The 17,015-nt window shown below is 39.2% G+C and overlaps 1 protein-coding gene across 1 annotated transcript in view; it reads left to right on the top strand.

Annotated features, from left to right (window-relative positions):
- The first annotated feature begins 1,778 nt into the window (after nucleotides 1-1,778).
- FAM150B (family with sequence similarity 150, member B) overlaps nucleotides 1,779-17,015 on the top strand; it is a 17,093-nt gene continuing 1,856 nt past the window's right edge. The window contains exons 1-5 of the mRNA XM_006882914.1: nucleotides 1,779-2,037; nucleotides 3,425-3,478; nucleotides 3,568-3,648; nucleotides 9,851-9,914; nucleotides 12,448-12,457. Coding sequence (XP_006882976.1) covers nucleotides 1,779-2,037; nucleotides 3,425-3,478; nucleotides 3,568-3,648; nucleotides 9,851-9,914; nucleotides 12,448-12,457 — 468 coding nt within the window. The remainder of the gene's footprint in view (nucleotides 2,038-3,424; nucleotides 3,479-3,567; nucleotides 3,649-9,850; nucleotides 9,915-12,447; nucleotides 12,458-17,015) is intronic.

Raw genomic sequence — 17,015 nt, 5'->3', positions numbered from 1 at the left:
GCTCACGGGGGGGGGGTCTGACGAAGATCCACACAAAAGGGTATGAATATTTCAGCGGCTTCTTAACGCGCTTCTAATTAAAGACTCCCGCTTTTGAACCCTCTGGGGACCCGCGCCTTACGTCTGCAGGCGCGAGAATAAGAGGCGGCTGAGCTGACCCTCTGAGCTGGGAACTTGGACCCCCGCGCTCACCCCGAAGGCTGCCGCGCGGACCCGCTGTGGTTTTCCACCCACTTGGAGTTGACCGTGTCACCGCGGGGCGCCGCGGCTCCCGCGCACCCTATAAGCTATATAAGCAGCCGCGCCGCTGGGCATGGAGTAGTGGGGGCGCGCTGCGGCTCCTGGCCGGCAGGGACAGTGCCCAGACGTCCGGACAGACGTCGGTGGCTCCGAGGGCCGCGAAGGCAGGTAACTCTCCGGCCGCGGCCCGCCGGCCTCCACCCCACGCCCGCCACTTGGCACCTCTCCGACTCACAAGTGGCCAACCAGCTGGAAGTGGCCCTGGCACTTATTCGCAAAGCGTCTCCTTTGGCTCCCCCTCCCGCGGATCTCCGCTTCCCGCCTCGCCCGCGCCTGCTCCGCAGCGTACGAGCGAGTGGCTTTCCAGAAGCGTGTCTGCCGCCGCGAACAGGGTCGGGGTCCAAGGGCGCGACGCGGGGCGCACTCGGGTTGGGGACGTAGGTAGTTGCCTAGCCAGCGTCCCGGGTTCCCGAGCGCCTCGCGGCGGGCCGTGCAGGTACCTGGGTGCCCTGCGCGGCGGCGCCGGCGCGGGCGGAGCGCTCCGGGAGCGCGGAATCCCGGCCGCCGCAGGGGGCTCTGCCAGAGCTTGACCGCCACCCCTGGGCCCGAGAGGGCGACCGGCAGGACCAAAGGAAAAGATGTAGGGCGTTGACTTAGAAACTTAATTCGAGGAACCCAAACCCGGCGCAAGATCACTAAGCTAAACTGCGTGGTGTTTTCTTTTTTTTCCCCCCTTTTTTGTCTGTTGAGAGTTGAGAGGAGCATAAATTAGGGCCAAACACCTTCAAGTTCACTCCTATAGACAGGCAAGTTGCCCAGAGTGCATTATTTTTTTTTTTAGTTAAAAAAATAGGTATTGTTTTATGATGTGATATAGACTAGTTTAATGAAATATGAAAAGTTATCTAGCCTGGTGTGGCTGAGTTGGGATTCAGGACGAGTGCCTAATGAGGTGTGTGGGAGCGACTGCTAGTCTAGTGTAGCCTGGGCATTTAATGGAGAGAGCTAGAGAGAAGAAACTGAAAACTACAGGGCCATAAGTGTATTTCCTACTCTGGGCAGAGGCTTATAAAGACTCCGAGAAGCAGTCATTTCTGCCTCACCTCGCCCCCTGGGAAAAGTCACAAGGATCAGAAAGAAATCCCCCACCTGTGTGACCAGTAGGGCTGTGGAAGCCGCCAGGAGCAATGAGGTGGGCTTGGGAGAGCAGCGCACGGAAGTGCCACGGAGTTAAAAGGAGCAGCTGGGCCACTGGTGAACCGCAGCTTTCCAGCGCCAGGTGGCCAGGTCTGACAGCAGGTTAAGTGGAGAGCTGGCCACTTTTCCCTCGCTTGCTGTTCTCCACCTCTAATCGTTTTACTGGGTGTTCTCTTCCTCTCCCCCACCAATCCACCGACTTTCTTTCTTTCACTGTCACCCCCCCCCCCCATCCTCTTTCTTCTTTCAGTAAACAAAGATTCCCAGAGAGGGTGTTGGATTCTTTTCCAGCTTCATTCCTAATTTAACGAATCATCTTGGCCCTTCTTATGCAAACTAAAATGAGTGGCCCCAAACGTTCTGTCCTCTTGGGGCTGGCGCTCTTGATGGTGACGGTGGGACCCTGCCTAGGAAGAACTGATTCTGGAGAAATCACAGAGAGACAGGTACTTTTAAAGCTCATCATGAAGTTCTTTCAAGAATTTGAGAAATACCACTCCGAGGAATACAAGCCATTGCAGTTTTCCAACCAAAATGACTACACTTTGGGCCATGAGGGGATGAAAGACTACGAAGTTTATCCTGAGGAGCAAAGAGTTGGTAAGTCAGACTCTGTTTTATTTATCTCAACTTATCATATAACACACACCCCCTTTAACCAGTTGCCTTGAGAATATTTATCCGACTTTTATGTCTAAGACAACCCTAAAAGCATTTGTTTGAAAAAATAGAAATACCTTTAAGAAAGCATATTTAGAAAGAGAAATAAATTCTGCCTGATTTAAAACTACTAGGAAACATTTTTTAAAAGAAATGGAAAATAGTGAGTTTTATGCATAACTACTTCATAGATGATCCTGATGAACTCATTTTTAAGGTGTACAAATTGCTACCAATATGGATGATTTCTGTGTAGAGCTATTATTTTGGAAATGATATTCAGCAAAGCAGTTACAATCGAAAATGTTTCTGAGCTCTCCCCCTATGGTAGAACCTTTCCCAGAGTGACTGCCCCATGGGACATTTCTGAGGAACTCTTGTAAGTGTTAATGCTTTTCATGACGCAGTTAGGTCAAATATGACAAGGTCCATTTTATATAGACTGGCTAAAGTTAGCATTAAAGGAAGACTAACATCAAGGAGATATCTAAATCTTGAAAGTCAGTAGGATTCTAATAGATACTTTCCTTCGAATAAGATAGGAGAAGGATCTAAGGAGTATTTGTGGAAAAATAAAGTGTGACATCACATGCTGTCATCACTAAATTAGTAGTCCAGAACAGATAAGTGAAAATAATTAAAGATGACGGATATAAACAAAGTACTCAGCAGAAATCAGAAGGGATACCAAGGGAATCACTGTTGTTTACCAAGTACAAACCAAGACATGTTGTAGGAGAAATTTATTTGGAAGAGTTTTTCTTTGGGACTTTATGCTTATCTTATGAACAAGCACAATTTTTACCATTATATTTCAGTTTCTTTACACTAGCTTTCTTACTACGTGGTTTTGAAGGCCTATTATCCTTTGTCTAAATACATACTAGGAAAAAGTAAATTCTGTAATAACTTTTTTCTTGTTAGTTTGAAGGGTCAGATTTCTTTCTATAACTTGGAAACGTGAAATTTGATTCCCAAACTCTGCAAAGTGAAAATGTCTAAAAGTGATATATTCACTAGAATCTTACCATCAATAATAACCATCACTGTATACTTTGATTTAATCCTAGTGGTAGAGATGACAGATAATATTGAAGTTTTATAATTAATTCTGTTTGAAGGAAAACATGTCTATTGGTACATGTTTTCAGATTATGCCATACATAACATCCTGAAGGGGTTCCCATCTGTTTTATTTACTGCAAATATAATGAATAAAGAGTTTGCAGTAGCTTTTTTTCAACATACACTTAAGGTTATATGTAACCAAAAGCACTTCTTTCAGAAGATGTGATAATTTACTGCTATTTTCTTTCCCTTCAAATAGAAATTGTTCCTCGAGATTTAAAAACGAAGGAAAAGTTTTTAAAACATCTTACAGGTAAGTTTTCATTTCATTCCTTCACCTCTCCTCAAGTTCTTTGCATCTTGCTGAATCCTTATGATTTGTTTTCTTTTTCCTGGTTATAGGTCCTATTTCTTTGGGCCCAAAGTGCCGCAAACAATTTTATAGAATTTATCACAATACTAGAGACTGCACCATTTCTACATGTAAGTGATAATATATGTAAATTGCTTTATATATACAAGAACAGTGTAGATGAACAATTCTATGAAACAAATTTACTTTCATTAAATAGGCCCCTGACTATCAGAATTTATACTTGCCAATATAGATACCTTCTTTACTGGGACAAGAGTATCAGATCATTGAAGATTAACTGAATTTCTGGTAAAATTTAGAACAAAGCTATACATATTTACACGTTAGAAGGAATCAATGCTTGGAATGAGCTTCTTTAATTCACATTCTTACTTTGTTTCTGTATTCTGGATGGTACTTTTGTATCTGCTGAACTGTGACAAACAAATGTTAAGATTGAATTACTAAAATTTCTACACCAAGTCATTTAGTTTGGAGCATAGAAAAATCCAAAAACTACTGTATCACCTAAAGCACTCTGGTTGACCTTTCTTGACCATGTCCACTATCCTGAGCTGAAATTTCCTTCCCGTTAGATACCTTATCATCTAGAAATTTTATTATATTTTATTATAGTCCTATCATCTAGAAATCTTATCACTATTTCAAAACCTTACTTTTCTGTCTGCCTCCACCACTAGATCAGAAATGCATAGCTGTCCTTACCACTCTGTTGTTGTTATGTGCCGTTGAGTCGCTTGTGACTCATAGCGACCCTATGTACCACTCTAGTAGCTCTCAATTATAATGGTCTTTTCTTACAGGTTTCTTTTCAATGACTAGTATAAAATTGTCCCTGTAATTCAACATAGATCTCCTGTCTATCTATCCCTATAACAAAGCATTTCATTAACCCCCAAAGGGGCTCATTATGCTCTTCACACCATACAGAACAGCAAAAAGTGTGTTACCTGGAGTGGCATATGTAGAGCCCTAAACCAGGTGGGTTTTTGTTTGTTTGGTTTTTGTTTTTTTTTAATAGGGACTAAACTTTAATTATAAATCCACCAAGAGAAAACTTTTATAACCAAATATTTTATACCAAATATCTTACTACTTTCAGAGACTATTAGAAGGAGCTTGCTCATCAGCAGAGCAGACTTACCTTCCTTGTCTTCCAAAAAGTTGATTTACGTGATGTGGAACTTGCTTAATTTTGTTTGTGTATACGTGTGTGCGTGTGTATGTGTTTTCTCTTGTGTATATAAGTGAAGTTAAGGCAGGCCATAAAAGTTCTCATGTATAAGCATTACGGTGTACCAGATACTTTGCTAGGCAAATTCATAAACATTCTAACAATTGCTTTTTATGACAGTGCAGTAAAGGATTTTACATGTGAAACTGTGGTGTGCATGAGAGAAGCATATCATGCAAACAAACAGGAACAAATGGGCTTCAAACAAAGGCCTGTTTGGCCTTAGTCTTGTCATTATGCTGTTCTGAGTACAAGACAAGCAGCAGACATTTCCTGAACTTTTTCTTTCTGTAATAGATCCACCCTTTCATTCATGCCTTATGTACCTCACACATCGTTGCTTCCTTGTTTCCTGCCTTTAATATAGAATCATCTAATGTTTAAGGATTACTAACCTGCTTCTTAGAGCCAGAAATTATTTTTATTGTTAAATGTTTATATATTTTTAAACTTAAGCTGTGAGACCCTTGTTTGGAATGCCATTGCCAGAGGTTTTTTTCTCAGTCTGTAGGTTTTCTTTTCACTCTTTTAGAAAAAGTGCACACACAGACTTAATCTTAGAAGGTCCCATTTGACTGTTACCCTCTCCTGGTTGTGGTTTTCTAGCTGTATTTGTCAGCATATTGACACTGTAGGCTAGGCCCTCTAAGTTTCATTGCATTTTGTTTTGTAGGATCTTTATTGGTTCTGGGCTTTATCCTTGGGTCTCTGATCCATCTTGCATTGATTTTTGTGTATAATGCGTGATGGGAATATGGCTTCAGCTTTCTGCAGATAGAGGTTCAGTTTTAAACAGCACAATTTGCTGAAGAAGTTGTTGTTTTCCCATTTGAAAGGTTTTGTTTCCTTGTCAAATATACCAGTTGACCATAGATAGATGGGTTAATTTCTGGGTTCTTGATTCTTTTCCATAGGTTTGTGTGTCTCATTGTACCAGTACCATGCTATTATGGCTTTCACAGCTGTGTAGTAAGTTTTATAATGAATAAGTCATTGCTGTGAAAACTAGGCCAGGTGGTGATTGTGGAACAGACCACCAACTACTTGTATGCAAGTTCAAGCTGAAGCTGAGGAAATTTAAATCAAGTCTACAGGAACCTTGAAAATTTGACCTTGAGTCTATACCACCTGAATTTCAAAACCATCTCAGGAACAGGCTTGAGGCCTTGGATATTAATGCGCAAAGACCAGATTAACTGTGGGAGGGTATCAAGAGTATCATCCATCAAGAATGAAAAAGGTCATTACAAAGACAGAGGGGAAGAGAAGACCAAGATGAATGCCAGAAGAAACTCTAAATATTGCACTGCAGTGCCAAGAAGCCAAAGCAAAGGGAAGAAATCGAGATATTCAGGAGTTAAACAGAAAATTCCAGAGGACAGCATGACAAGACAAAGTAAATTATTACAATGAAATGTGCAATGAGCTGGAGTAAAAAAATCTAAAGGGCCAAACTCTTGCAGCATTTCTTAAGTTGAAGAAACTAAAGAACAAATTCAAGCCTCAATTTGCAATATTTAAGGATGCTTTGGGCAGAATATTAAATGATCCAGGAAGCATTAAAAGAAGATCAAAAGAGTATGCAGAGTCACTGTACCAAAAGGAATTGGTGGACACTGAAAAATTTCATGAAACAACATATGAGCAAGAGCCTGTGGTGATGAAGGAAGAAATTCAAGCTGCTCTGAAAGAACTGGCAAAAAGCAAGTCCCCAGGAATTGATGGCACACCAATTGACATATTTCAACAAACAGATGCTGCTCTGGATGTGCTCACCAATCTGTGCCAAGAAATTTGGAGGACAACCACATGGCCAACTGACTGGAATATTTTCCCCATTCCAAAGATGAACCAACAGAGTGTGGAAATTATTGAACAGTATCATTGATACCACATGCAACCAAGATTCTGCTGAAGATTATCCAAAAACAACTGGAACAGCACATCAACAGAGAACTGCCTGAAGTGCAGGCTGGATTTAGAAGAGGCCTTGGTACTAGGGTTATTATAGCTAATGTCAGATGGATCTTGTCTGAAAGCAGAAAGTACCAGAGGAATGTCTAATTGTGTTTATGACTATGCAAAGGCATTTGACTGTGTGGATCACAACAAACTTTGGCTGACTCTAAGAATAGGAATTACAAAACACTTGATTGTGCTTATTCAAAACCTATACTTGGACCAAGAGGGAGTCATCAGAACAGAACAAGGAAACACTGCATAGTTCAAATTGGGAAGTGTGTGCATCAAGGATGTATCTATCCTATCTTCGTATCTTTTCAATCTATATACAGAACAGATTATCCGAGAGGCTGAGCTCTATGAGAAAAGTGGCATCGACTGGAGGTAAACTCATCAACAATCTGCTTTATGCAAATGACACAACCCTGCTTCTTGAAACTGAGGAGGAAGCACTTGCTTGCAGAGGGTCAAGGACTGCAGCCTTCAATATGGATTGAAGCTCAACATAAAGAAAACAAAATTTCTCACCACTCGGCCAATTGGCAGCATCGTGATAGATGGTGAAGAGATTAAGATTGTTGACAGCTTCAGTTTGCTTGGTTCTACAATCAACACTCTTGGTACCAGCAGCCAGGAAATTAAAAGATGAATTGCATTGGAAAAGTCTGCTGTCAAAAACCTCTCCAAAATACTGGGGAAAAAATGATGTCAGTCTGGAGACTAAAGCGCGCCTGATTCAGACCATCATCTTTGCAAATACTTGCTATGCATCCGAGAGCTGGACAATGACAAGGGATGATAGAAGGAGTTGATGCCTTTGAGCTGTGGTGCTGGAGAAGAGTACTGAAAATACATACCATGGACTGCTAAGAGAACAAACAAGTTCATTCTGGAGAGGGTAAAGCCAGGCTGCTCCTTGGAGGCAAGGATTTTGAACCTTCATCTGACATACTCTGGACATGTTGCAAGGTGGGATCAGTCCTTGGAGAGGGACGTCATGCTTGGGAGGGTAGAGGGACAGTGCAGGAAAGGAAGACCCTTGATGAGATGGATTGATTTAGTCACTGGAATAATAGGGATAGGTATGTTGAATACAACAAGATTGGCAAGGAATAGAGCAGGGCTCTTGTACTTAGGGCTGTTGTACTTAGGGTCGCTATGAGTCGCAGGTGACTCGACGGCACATAACAACAACATATTTTGAGATCAGGAATGCTATGCCTCCCACTTCATTTTTGTTTTTTAGAAGTGCTTTGTTTATTCAATATCTCTTTCCTTTCCAAATAGTTTTTCCAGTTGCCTTTTCTATCTCTGAAAAATAAATTTGGTACCCATATTGGGATTATACTAAGTATGTAGATTATATCTTGTTTACTGCATTTTTAATCATTATAGAGTGCCAATCTATATTTTATGGTGGTTTTCATCTTAAACTGTTTTATCAGAGGTTAGTATTGACACTTTTGCCTTTTTTTTGTGTGTGTGGGTGATATTTGCTTGGGGTTTTTTTTTTTCCCTACTCTTTTTTAGTCTGTATTTTTTTTTTTCCATTTCTCAGATGTGTCTCTTGTTGATGGGCTTTGTTTTTTTATCTATTCTGCTACTTTTTTTCTTATAATTGGTATGTTTAAGGACTGGTGACCTAGTGGAAAAAGCTATGCTGCAATTCCTATGGCACACAGTTTGAATTCACCAGCTCCATGGGAGAAGGATAGACAATCTTCTCCTATGCAATTAATTGCCTCTGAAGACCCAACAGAGGGTCAGATATGGGTCAGTTTCAACTCACAGCACACAACAAACAACACAACAAAACAACAAGTGTGATTATTGACGGGCCAAGTTGTTTCTGGTTACTATGGTCCATCCACTTTTCTTTGGTGTCTCTGTGTGAAGGGCTTCCCTTAGAATTTCTTGTATAATTGCTCTTGTTTTCACAAATTCTTTAAGTTCCTACTTTTCTACAAAGGACCTAATTTTTCCTTTATATTTGGTGGATAGATTTGCTGGGTAAAGGATCCTTGGCTGGCAATTCTTTCACTCTTCTGCATGTGCTATCCCATTGTCTTCTTTCTTGTATAATTTCTGCTGAGAAATCAGAAGTTAATCTAATTGGTTCTCCTTTGGTAGGTGACTCTTTGTTTTTCCTAATTTGTACTTTCACTATATAAAAGGTATATTTTTGGAAGCAGACTTACTTATCTCTTTGATATATTGTGAATTTATGGCTTTCAACTTACTCCCTCATTCATATTTTTACTGTTTGCATTTTCAAATAGAATTTTGCTGCTTTCAAGAATAATTTTTATAATTTATCAACTATGGAGGAAACTTTCCATAAAACTTCATCCTAAGAAAATTCTATTTTGGACATGATCACTAAAACCCTAAATCCTCTGCTGCTGAATTTATTTTTATTCACAGCACCCCTGTAGGATAATACAGAACCACCCTATAGAGTTTCCAAGGCTACATTTGAACCATTGCCTTTTTGGTTAGCAGCTAAGAACTTTAACTGCTACATTTCAAAAGCTCCTTCCATGATCACTGTATATCACTTAGGGTCCATCACCTCAATCAGTGTGGTAAAATGGAAAAATACATATTAAGGAGATTCTTAGGTGCCTCTTCTTTGCCACATTTTATGTCCCATGTACTTCAGAATTTTAATGCAGCTTTGTGTTATTATCAAATCATGTGGGGACTCAGACTGCATAAAACTTGTAAGTTAGGTGACACAGATTATAGGAAAACCACATCTCTTTATGTCTTGGGAAAAGGGATGTTATTGTGATGTACTCTGAGGCCACAAGACAAAAATGGCCAAAGAAGCAGCTGTTCAGTAGACTCTTTTATCCCTTGCTCCTATCCCCAATTATTCAGCTAACTTTACCATGTGACACTGCAGTCCCAGAAACTATTTTATAAAAAACTTAGAGTCCTTGATTGCAGGTGACAGTTTTGATACTCTGTCTAGGGAATTCATAATATTTCAATAAATACATGGCTTCAACAGATAAACGCACTTACCAGAATGAAAGTTCTCATATTTATTTTATAAAGAAGTGTTGTTCAGGAAACTGACAAGAGTCTGTGATTTATTTCCTTTACAGTCTATAAGAGATGTGCCAGGCTTCTTAATCGGTTGGCTTCCAGTCCAGAGTGCATCCAAGAAAGGTAAGATCTTTGACAACAGAATTACATTGACACAAATACCATTGGTTATAAGTCCATTTTGGGCATGAAAAATAAGAAGACTTATTCTTGGGCAATGATAGCATTACTTTCAGTAAAGGTGAAATAACACTCAAAATATCTCAAAATGTTGGTCGTAAGTAAAAGATAACCCCTACTAACTGACAAATAGTACTTCATGTGTCCATTATGAATTTTTCATATATTAATGTACTTGGCACTGAATATGTGTTAATTAGGAGCCTTGGTGGTACAGTGGTTAAACATTTGATTGCAAACTCAAAGTTCAGTGGCCCAAATCCACCAAACACTCCATGGGAGAAAGATATGATAGACTGTTTCCCTAGAGATCATAAGCTTAGAAACCCAATGAGTCAATTCTACTCTGAGTCAGAAGTGGCAACAAGTTATAAATTAATTGCAAAGAACATTGTTGTGGTGGTTGATATGTGCTGTTGAGTAGCTTACAACTCACAGCAATCCTATGTACAAGCGCTTTAAACCCTGCTCTATCCTGTGCCAACTTCACTGTCTTTGATATACCCACTCCCATTACCCCAATCACTGAATTGAACCATCTTATCAAGGATCTTCCTCTCTTGCACTGATCCTCCTCCCTCCCAAACATGATGTCCCTCTCCAAGGACTGGTCCCTCCTTGCCACATACCCAAAGTATGTCAGACGAAGCTTCAGAATTCTTGCCTCCAAGGAGCAGCCTGGTTCCCTCCTCTCCAGCAGGAACCTGTTTGTTTTCCTAGCAGTCCAGGTATATTTAACACTCTTCTCCAGCACCACAGCTCAAAGGCATCAATTCTCTTTCTATCATCCCTAGTCATTGTCCAGCTCTCTGATGCACAGCATGCAATTGTGAAAAATATGGCCTGGATCAGGCACACCTTATCTCCAGCCTGACATCATTGCTCATCAGTACTCCGGCGAGGTCCAACAGCTAACTTTCCCAATGCAATTTGTCTCCTGATTTAGCACACAAAGTTTAATGTACACTGTACTTATTGGAAACTTTCCTTTTTCAACTTACTTTTAGATGTTCATTTACTCACATGCACAAATGAATATATTAAGCATATCTCCAGAGTACTAGAGAGCAATGATGTCAGTCTAGAGACTAAGGTACATGTGACCCAGACCATGATCTTTGCAACTAAGCATCAGAAAGCTGGACAGTGACTAAGGATGATAGAAGAATTGATGCTTTTGTGTTGTGCTGAAGAAGGGTATGGAAAATACCATGGACTGCTAGAACAAGTAGGTTTAGTCTAGAGAGGGTGAAACCAGACTGCTCCTTGAAGGCAAGGATTTTCAAGCTTTGTCGGATATACTTTGGGTTTGTTGCAAGGAGGGACCAGTCCTTGGATAGGGATATCGTGCTTTGAAGGGTAGCGGAACAGTACAAGAGAAGAAGACCCTGGATGAAGTGGATAGGCTGACTGGGGTAAAGGAAGTTGGTGTGTCAAAAACAATGAGATTGGCTCAAGATAGAGCAGAGTTCAGAGCTGTTGTACTTAGTGTTGCTATGAATTGCAAGTGACTCAACAGCACATAACAACATACACATTTTATAGATACACATAGTAAATGATAGAGTTTGAGTATATCATTGGGCCAGTTAGCCTAGAGAAAAGTTATTTTTTGTTTCTATCAAAATTATGTTATCATAGTCTAATGGCAAAAAATATACATCAAAGGTTTATGAATTACCTTGACCTATTGTGGGCTGCTCTTTAAATATATAACACCATCAGTTGTGCAGACTATACCAGATGGGATGAAAAGGCTTTATATATAAGGAATATAAGCTTTATATTCCTAACAAATGCAAACTTTAATTTCAAACTTAGTATATACCTTCTTGTTTTGTGTTCCCCCCTCCCCTCCCCCGGCACTAGCTTATATTGGGTATGCCATAATAACCAAGGTATAGTTCCTGCCTTCTAATAATTGTTGCCTTAAAAACTTTCAGCTAACAAGAAGCTATTAATTATAATGGGCATAGTTTAATGGTGATTAATTTTATAAAACACAATGAATGGGAATAATTGTATGAAACACAGTGTGAGGGAAGGATAGGGTAAAACACAACGTATACAAATTTTGTATGCAAACCAGTATCAAATATTTTTTTAGAACGCTATTAATTAAAAGAGATCTTATTTTGTATTCTTCTAGTAGTTTCTCCAGTTTGATTGATATAAAATACAGACACGCTCACTATGGAAAAGAAAGGCAATATTTGAATAGTTAAATAGCATCAAGTAAATGCTGAAATAAAACTCGAATAGCCTTTCTGTATTAGGCATATAAGAATAAATGTTGATAGACGCCCAGGTGTGATTAACATCATTCTTAGGATAATTTTTTTTTTCTGCATCAAGTAACAAATGAGATGAAATAAATTGTGAGAATGAAACAAAATTTAAAATGATTAATGAGTGATTATGATACTATATTTAATGTAAGTTCCATGAAATTATTATTGACTGTTTTATTTTACAGACATGAAACTGTAAGTTTTGGTGCCAGTTAAACTAAGAAATGACATAATTTACATTTTGTTTTATTCTAATAGTTTAATTTCTAGTCCACCGTACCTGTGACACACAGAAAATGTTCTTCCCCCCACACACACTTTTATACCCATACATGGATGCAGATTTCTTTATGTTCCTCATGGTGGTTCTCAGGGAACAATGTTGTTATTGTACCATCAAAGCAGAACCGACTCTTGGCTGACCCTCCAGCAGATTTTCATTAGTCATTGTTATGTGCCATAAAGCTGAACCTCAAGTGGGTTTTCAGAGACAGTAAATCAAACAGGAGGGGATTGCCCATACTTATAAGCTGAGTGGTTACTGGATATAAACCATGTGCCTTTGATACTGTAACTTCTTACCCTCTAGGTCATCAGAGCGCCAGTCTCCAAAGGCTTCTCAGAGGCTGTAAATCACATGGGATAAGATTGCCCATCATTTCTGCAGAGCAGCTTAATGGATTCAAATCACGTGCCTTTTTGTTGGCATTTCAACTCCTTACCACTAGGACACCAAGAGTTCCCTAGAGAAAATGAGTGCTATATTTTAAATTATATGTTGTCTTATTATTAAATTGCCACTGTTTCTAGAGATGGACCAAGCATATTTTTTGAATAAAATTTAATATATTTAAAAATGGAGAAAACAAATGCTTTATATTTACATTAAAAAATGAGGATACTGTCTACAAGTCTTCCTGTTTGCAAATTAATTAACTAACCATTCTCACTCAGTTGTCTTTCTGGAGATAACAAAGAAATGTAGTCAAACAAAATAGCAAGAGTAATCAATGTAACATAAAGAATTAATACTGAATATTTTCACTTCTGCATCAGTCTCAAGATGGACACATCATTGCTTTACCAAAAGCACTATGATTCTCCTTCACAAAAAAAGATGTGAAGAGAGAAATAATGTTTAAATATTAACAAGTCTTGGCAATATGTCATTAGACATGTTAAATAAATATTGCATTGGGGAATGGCACTGATAATTGACAGTGTAACCCTTTGGATCACTTTACCCAGAACTTCCCGATGAGAATCTCATTGAATAATAAAATGTATTAAAAGTAAAAAAAAAAAAAAGTATAAAGATAGGCATCAGAAGTTTCTATTCCTACAAACACCATATTTGATAGCCACAGGTGGTAGTAACTGACAGTAACTATATTAGTTTTTGCCAAGAAATTGATAATGTTTAAAACCAATATTCCTTCCTACTCTTTAATAATCTTTTTTTCCTCTCAAGAGTATTCTTCCAATCAAGTAAATTTAAGATTTCAATAGTTAAATCCAATAGGTTCATAAATTATATTTACAAGTAACATTGTAGATATAATTAATATGTGTGTGTGTATAAACACACACAAACATACACACTTCTAGTAACACGATGGGGAGCTGGGAGCCCTGGTGGTTTAGTGGTAAGGAATTACACTGCCTACCCAAAGACAAGCCGTTCAAATTAATCAGCTGCTCATCAGAAGATGGGTAGTGTCCTCTCCTGTAATTTAGTGCCTCTGAAAACACACTAGAGGGTCAGCTATGAGTCAGTTCCAACATGATGGTTGTTGTTAGCATACTACAGGTATAGGGTGCTCTGCTGGCCTAGTGGCAAGAAGATCCACTGAAATTCTAAAGGGACACTATTCAAATCCCTCCAGCTGCTCCATGGGAGGATGGGCAGTCTCCTCCCTATGCAATTAACTGCCTCTGAATATGCACCATTGGGTCAGCTGTGGGTTGGTTCCAATTCGATGGTACACAACAACAATAACATATTATACATATTTACATATATGTAAATATGTATCTTTTATATATATTAAAAATCTACACACACACACACACACACACACACACACACATATATATATATACTCATATATACATATATATATATATACACTTTGAAGCTTGGTTTAAGAACTTAAAGACATTATGAAGATCCAAGCATAAAATGTTGTTAGGCGCCATCAAGTTGAGTACAACTCACAGCAACCCAATGAACAAAACATCTGAACCAAGTCCTGTCTTGTGCCATCCTCACACTTCCTACACACAAGAGGCCATTGCAGCAATCACAATGTCAATCCACTTGCTTGAGGGTCTTCCTCTCCTTTGCTGACCCTCGACCCTTCCTAGTGTTATGTCCTTCTCCAAGGAATCATCTCCTAGCTACATGATGGGTTTGTCAGATGCAATGCGATTGGCACAGGATAGAGCAGGGTTTAGGGCTGTTGTACATAGGGTCACTATGAGTTGCAAACGACTCGACGGCACATAACAGCAACAGCTACATGTCCAAAGTATGTGAGGCAAAGTCTAATCATTCCTGCCTCCAAAGAGCACTCTGGCTGCACTTTCTCCAGTGTCTGTTCATTCTCTTGGCTATTCATGGGATGTTCAGTGGGACCTTTCCAAATTATTGAGGAGTAGTGATGTCAGATTGAGGACTAAGGTGTCTCTGAGTCATGCCATAGTATTTCCATGAACTATTCACATGAATAACTGTGTGATATGATGGCAGGGAAAGACACTACATTTTATGGGCTACTGATTTTTTTTTAAATGTGACAGTGCTGTTGTTAGGTGCCATTGAGTCGAGTATGATTCAGATATGAACCCTGTCCTATCTTGTGGCATCCTCACCTCTCTGCTACACTTGAGTCCATTGCTGCAGTCACCAGTCACAATGTCATTCCATCTTGTGCTCTTCCTCTCTTTAACTGACCCTCCTCCCTACTCAGTATGATATACCCTTCCAAGGAAGAGCCTCTTCTAAGAATATGCCCAAATTATAAGAAGCGCTGCCATCCTTGCCTCCAGGGAACACTCCAGGTGTCCCTTTTCCAAGACATATCTGTTCATTCTTTTATCTGTCCATGGGATATTCAGTACTCTTCTCCAACACCACAACTCAAAGGCATCAATTAATGACCTGTATCAGATGTGCGTTAGTTGGCAAGCTGATATCATTGCACTTCAGTATTTTGGAGGTTCCTGACAGCAGACTTGCCCAGTGCAATACATCATCTTATTTTCTGACTGCTGATCCCAAGAGTGTTGATTGTGGATACAAGTAAGATGAAATTATGGACAATTTCAATCCTTTCTCCATCTATCACGATGTTGTCCACTGGCCAGGTGTTAAGAATCTTTGTTTTCTTGATGTTGAGGTATAATGCATGTTGACGTCTGTAGTCTTTGATCTTCTGCAATAAGCATTTCAGGTCTTCATTTTCAGCAAGCAAGGTTGTGTCATCTGCATAATAAAGGATGTTAATTGGTTTTCCTCAGATCCTGATGTTTCATTCTTCTTTACAGAGTCCAGCTTTACAAATTATTGCCTCAAACATACAGATATATAGGGAAAGAATACACCCTTGATGCATACCTTACCTGATTTTAAACCTTACAGTGTTCCCCTTTTCTGGTCAGACAATAGCATCTTGGTCTAGGTATCAATTTTGAATAAGCAGGATTAAGAGTCCTGGGATTCCCATTTTTCTCAATGTCAGCTATAGTTTGTTGTGATCCACACAGTCAAATACCTTTGCACAGTCAATAAAATACAGATAAGACATTCTTCTGGTATTCTCTGCCTTCAGCCAGCATTCATCTGACATCAGCAATGCTATCCCTGTTGCCATGGCCTCTTCTAAACCCAACTTGAACTGGCAGTTAAATGTCTATGTATTGTTCCAGTGGTTTTTAGGTGATCTTCAGCATATTTCACTTGCATGTGATATTACTGGATAATTTCCACATATTGTTGGATCATATTTCTTGGGACTGGGGAAAAATATGGATCTCTTCCAGTTAGCCAGTCAGCTGTCCTCCAAATTTCCTGACATAGACAAGTGAGTATATTCAGGGTTGCATCTGGCATTTGAAATGCATCAATTGGTATCCCATCTATACCTGGTCCTTATTTTTTGCCAGTATCAATGCAGCTTGAATGTCTTCCTTTGTTACTACCGGCTCTTATTTATATGGTAATTCTTGAAAATGTTCAGTGTCAACCAATGTCTTTTGTTACAGTGACTCTGTTCACTCACCCTACCTTCTTTAATGCTTTCTGGCTCAATCAAGATTTTTTCCTTTGACATCTTTCTGTATTGCAAGTTGAGTCTTGGATTTGTTTTTCAATTATTTATTTCAGAATGAGAAATGCCACACAACTTCTATCCCTTTTATTCTGACTCCAGGTCTTTTGACACTTTGCTTTGTCTTCTCAAGCTGCCCTTTGAAATCTTGTTAAGCTCTTCTATTTCAGCATCTCTTCCCTTGGTTTTGGCTTCTTGATACTCTAATGCAATTTCATCGTTTCTTCTGACATCCATTTGGCTTTTTCTTTTTCCTCTTTGTAATGACCTTTTGGTCTCTTCATCATTGGTTTCCTTGATTTCATTCCTCAACTCTTTTTAAAAAAATTTTTTTAATATATAACAGCAAATAATTATCAAGTAAAATGAGTCATTTTGGGATTGGACATACCCTTCATATAGGATTTATAACTAAAATTATT

This window comes from Elephantulus edwardii, unplaced genomic scaffold (assembly GCF_000299155.1).
Source record: "Elephantulus edwardii isolate Elephantulus edwardi_28Jun2011 unplaced genomic scaffold, EleEdw1.0 scaffold00025, whole genome shotgun sequence".
In the NCBI taxonomy this organism is placed as follows: Eukaryota; Metazoa; Chordata; class Mammalia; order Macroscelidea; family Macroscelididae; genus Elephantulus; species Elephantulus edwardii.
Note: the sequence above shows the minus strand (reverse complement) of the source record. Positions and strands in the feature narration are given on the sequence as shown.